This window comes from Acanthisitta chloris, unplaced genomic scaffold (genome assembly GCF_000695815.1).
Source record: "Acanthisitta chloris isolate BGI_N310 unplaced genomic scaffold, ASM69581v1 scaffold12518, whole genome shotgun sequence".
Classification (NCBI taxonomy): Eukaryota; Metazoa; Chordata; class Aves; order Passeriformes; family Acanthisittidae; genus Acanthisitta; species Acanthisitta chloris.
In genome coordinates this window covers 9,180-13,541 of record NW_008686503.1, presented here as the reverse complement: position 1 = coordinate 13,541, position 4,362 = coordinate 9,180, and the positions used below count along the sequence as shown (strand labels likewise).

At 56.4% G+C, this 4,362-nt stretch overlaps 1 protein-coding gene across 1 annotated transcript; it reads left to right on the top strand.

Moving 5' to 3' along the window:
• Positions 1 to 797: 797 nt before the first annotated feature.
• On the top strand, positions 798 to 3,647 carry RPUSD4 (RNA pseudouridylate synthase domain containing 4; the record flags this gene model as incomplete). The annotated part of the gene is made up of 6 exons (XM_009080168.1): positions 798 to 963; positions 1,178 to 1,379; positions 2,351 to 2,444; positions 2,527 to 2,677; positions 2,943 to 3,040; positions 3,182 to 3,647. Coding segments are annotated over 6 exons (897 nt in total), but the record flags the coding sequence as incomplete, so codon positions are not given.
• Between the last annotated feature and the right edge of the window lie 715 nt (positions 3,648 to 4,362).

Genomic DNA, 4,362 nt, shown 5'->3' with positions numbered 1-4,362 from the left:
CCTCCGAGGTTTGGGCCAGCCACAACCTCCTAGGCAGCCTGTGCCAGTGCCTCACCACCCTCCCAGGGAAGAATTCCTTCCCAATGTCCCATCTAGCCCTGCCCTCTGGCAGTGGGAAGCCATTCTCCCCTGTCCTGTCTCTGCGGACCCTTGTCCCGAGTCCCTCTCAGCTCTCTTGGAGCCCCTTTAGGCACTGAAAGGGGCTTTAAGGTCTCCCTGGAACCTTCTGTTCTCCAGGTGAACACCCCCATCTCTCCCAGTCTGTCCCAGAGCAGATATCTTCCAGCCTTTGGAGCATCTCCATGGCCTCCTCTGGACTTGTTCCAGCAGCTCTAAGACTTTCCTGTGTTGGTGCCCCGGAACTGGAGGGAGCACTGCAGGTGGGTCTCACCTGAGCAGAGCAGAGTTGGCACAATCCCCCTCACCTGCTGCCCATGCCTTGGGGATCAGCCCAGGTCACAGTTGTTTTCTGGGTGCCAGTGCCCATGGCTGAGCATGTCCAGCCTCTCACCCACCAGCACCCACATCCTCCCAGTGCTGTTCTCCATCCCTTCATCTCCAGCTTGGGTTGATCCCAGGGCTGCCCCAGCACTTAGCCTTGTTGAACCTCATGAGGTTTCCATGGGCCACAGCTCGAGCTTGTCCAGGTCCCTCTGGCTGCCATCCTCTCCCTCAGGCGTAGAGCAAGAAGCAGAAGCACGTGGAATGCAAGGGAGTTGCTGCAGGTCACCCAGGAGCTCCGTGTGAAGGCCAAGAGCTGTTTGTCCCTCACTGATGCTATCTGGTTCCCTCCTCAGACCCCCACGGATCCAGCACAGAGGAGGATCCGGGAGCTTTCCATGCTGAGTCAGCAGCTGCAGCAGGTTCACCCCAACGTCCTGGCCAAGGTGCTCAAGAAGGAAACAGTGTACCAGAACGAGGAGATCGTGGTGATTAACAAGCCCTATGGCCTTCCCGTGCATGGTGAGGGAGAGTCTGAGAGGGGACAGTGACACAGCCCCGTGGTATGGGAGAGGATCCTCCGTGTCTGTCGCCCTGTGCTGGGGGTGTCCTTCCCAGGGAGGGCTGTGAGGAGTTGGTCACTGCCAAATCAGAGCCTTCACCTCACGTTCAGGGGGGTTTTGAGGTCTGAGGGAAGGTGAGTAGCCCCATGACCACCCTGTCTGTGGGTCTGCAGGTGGCCCTGGCGTCAAGAACTGCATCACAGATGTGCTGCCCATCTTGGCCAAGATGCTGGAGAACATGAGAGCTGAGCCCCTGCACCTCTGCCACCGGCTGGACAAGGACACCACAGGTGTGATGGTGCTGGCACGGAGCAAGGAGGCAGCAGACAGGATCCGACTGCTCTTCAAAACCCGCCAGGTGGAGAAGACGTACTGGTAGGAAAGGTTTGGGTGGAGAAGGGGCTGTGAGGGGGCGAAGGGACAATCCCCAGGGCGTGAGGGCTGTGTGGTAGTGGAGGGTGTTGCTTATTGTTACAACCTGCCCCAAAGGCAGTAACTGAGGTTCTTGTTAAAGATCCCTTGGGGAGGATTGGAGTGAAACAACACTGAATCGCTGGCGCTTCTATATATATATCTATGACAGGTTTATTTTAGAGCAGTTTGATTGCAATGGAAAGGAGGTGTGTAGCCGTTTTGCTTATTATCTATAGAAATATAGCAATGTAAAAGTATAAAAATAACACTGAAGAGAGTGTTAGAGGGAAAGAAAGCGAAAGAGAGGACAAGAGTAGATAGTGGAAAGATATCACACTCTGTGAATCCAGTGATGGATGAGACTTGATGGTTGCACTTTAGATGTGCCTTGGTTGAGATGGTGGTCACAGCCTTGATCTGCTGGGGGTGGGAACAGCCCACACAACATAAAGTCAATAGGTTAACATTACATATTATTAATAGGTTAATAATGTGTGTTCAGGTTCAGGTGTGTTTTACACCCAAGCCAGTTGTGTAAGGGAGGACATTGGCATGATCAAAAGCATTATCCCCCCTGACAGGATCTGCTTCTTACTGGTCCTTTCCCTTATCCAGCTCAAAACCAGCGTATTGCTAAACAAAGTTCAGTTTGTTGACTTCCTCCAGTGGTGACTGTGCACCCTCTCTGCTCCTGGGCTGTTCTTGTGCAGAACAGAAGTTTCTCCACCACACACCCAAAACTTCTCTTCCCCATCAGCAAAGCACCTGCTGCTTTGTCAAACAGTGATTGTTTGAGTCATTAACCTCTAACATTTCAGTCTCTGACACTTACCTCCCCTCATGCACCTTTTTACGGGGCTGGGGGACGTGCTGAGGGGAGGGTTGCCTTCCTACAGGAGCAACACCCACAGACCTCTGCTTTCCCTGGGCAGGGCAATAGTCCTGGGGGACCCAGACCCTGCTGAGGGCATCGTGGACATCCCCATCGTGGAGAAAGAGGTGCAGAGCCACCAGTCACACTACAAGGTGAGCCACGTGTCCCCTTGGCTGCCACTTCAGCCCAGCACCCCTGGCACTCCTCCTGCATCATCCTCTTTGCACCCTCCAGATGACGCTGGCTCCCAACTACCGCCTGTGTCCGGAGGACGGGAAGGTGGTGAGGACCCGCAGGAACCGGAGCGCGGAGAGTGCGGTGACACGGTACCGTCGGCTGGGCAGCGCCTCCGCCTGCTCCCTGCTGGAGCTCCAGCCCATCACCGGTGAGCCCTGTCCGGGGGTCTCAGGGCTGTGGCACTGCTGGATCTTCTCCTGTGTGGCCAGGAGCAGAGCTGGGAGTGGGAGCTCGTTGTTAGACACGGCTGGAATAAGAGGAATAAACCCCCCCGGTCGAAGGTTTGCTGCCGAGCTGTTCTCCAGCTGCCAGCGTTCTCGACATGGCGTTATCTGGCACTGAGCGTGGTGGGAGGGAGCCAAGGCCTGGCACAGATGGGTATCACCTACCTCTTCTTTCCCTTTACTCCTCAGGGGTGAAGCACCAGATCCGGGTTCACCTGGCCTATGGCGTGGGGTGCCCCATCCTGGGAGATCACAAATACTCACACTGGAGCAAGCTGGCACCCCAGGTAAGGCAGATCCTGTGCTGGGGGCAGCCAGAGACAGATCCAGCCCCTTGTGTCCCCCAGCACCCCGTGGGCAGGGTTGTTCAGGTTCCAGCTGCTGGAGAGCTGACGTTGTTGAAGGGACATTTTCCATCCTTCCTGCAGAAGCTTCCTGAGCTCACCCTGAGGAGGCTGAAGCTGGAGCAGAGCAAGGCTCGGCACCTGCCTCTCCACCTGCACGCCTACCGGCTCTCCCTACCCCTGGGCCAGCGCATAGACCTTGTCTGCAAACCACCTCTCTTCTTCCAAAAATCCCTGAGGAGGCTGGAGCTGGACATCGCTCAAGACTGATGAGGCAGGGCCAGAGTGGTACCAGGTCTCTCCACAGCTCTGGCACGTGTGGCAGTGGCTGTGCCCGCCCTGGAGCTGGCGGTGAAGTGCAGCCTGTGATCTCTGTGCTAGTATTGGTGCTCTGGATTCAGAGCAGGTACCTGCTTGTTCTTCTGGCTCAGGAAAGCAGCTGGACACAGTGAAAGAGCCTCTTGTTAGGACAAACGGGGCTGGGTAGAAGCTGAGTTTTGCCTGATTGTGGTTTGAATCTGTCTCCGAGCAATAAAAGCTCCAGTTCCCTCGAGGGGATGGCTGTGTGTCTCTGTGCTCTGTCCAGGTGGGATTTGGTCTGTGGGCAGGTTTGAGCACACCCAGGTGCAGCTCCTCCCAGATTGCACGCTGTCACTCATCCCTCCAGAGCTGTGTAGCTCAAATTTGGAGAGTCCCTTCACCGGAAAATCCATCGAAAGCACAACTTGGCACCAGCTATGGAGTTTTCTCGCTGTGCTGAGAGACTGTGCAGGGAGTTCTTCGGCTTGGCTGGGCCGAGCAGCTCCAGGGCTCCTCCTGCTCTGTGCTGCCAGCAGCGTTGGCACAGGCTCCTGGGTACTGACTGCGCTGCCAGGAGAAACCATTCTGTCCCACCACCCCTTCCAGTTACCCCATCCCTCATTTCTAGGTCCCATTATTGGGATCCCTTACCCTTGGGAGCTTTCCTTGGAGCCAGATTAGTCCTGCCACGTGCCAAGAGGGAGGGGAGGGGAGGGGAGGTCTGGGGAACCACAGTTGATGTTCTGCCTCAAAATCACAGCGTTTGGTGTCTCCTGGCCTGTTTGAGGAGCTTGGGGCAGGGCAGCAGGATGTTCTCCATTCCCTATGGCTGGTTTGCACACTGGAAAAGGCTCTTTGTACCCCACGGGGCCACGATGTACCTGGCTGGGGGGTAGTGCCCTCTCCCTTGCCTCCCTGCTGGAAATAGCCAGGGAACCCCACACGCTCAGGCCGCGGCGCCAGGA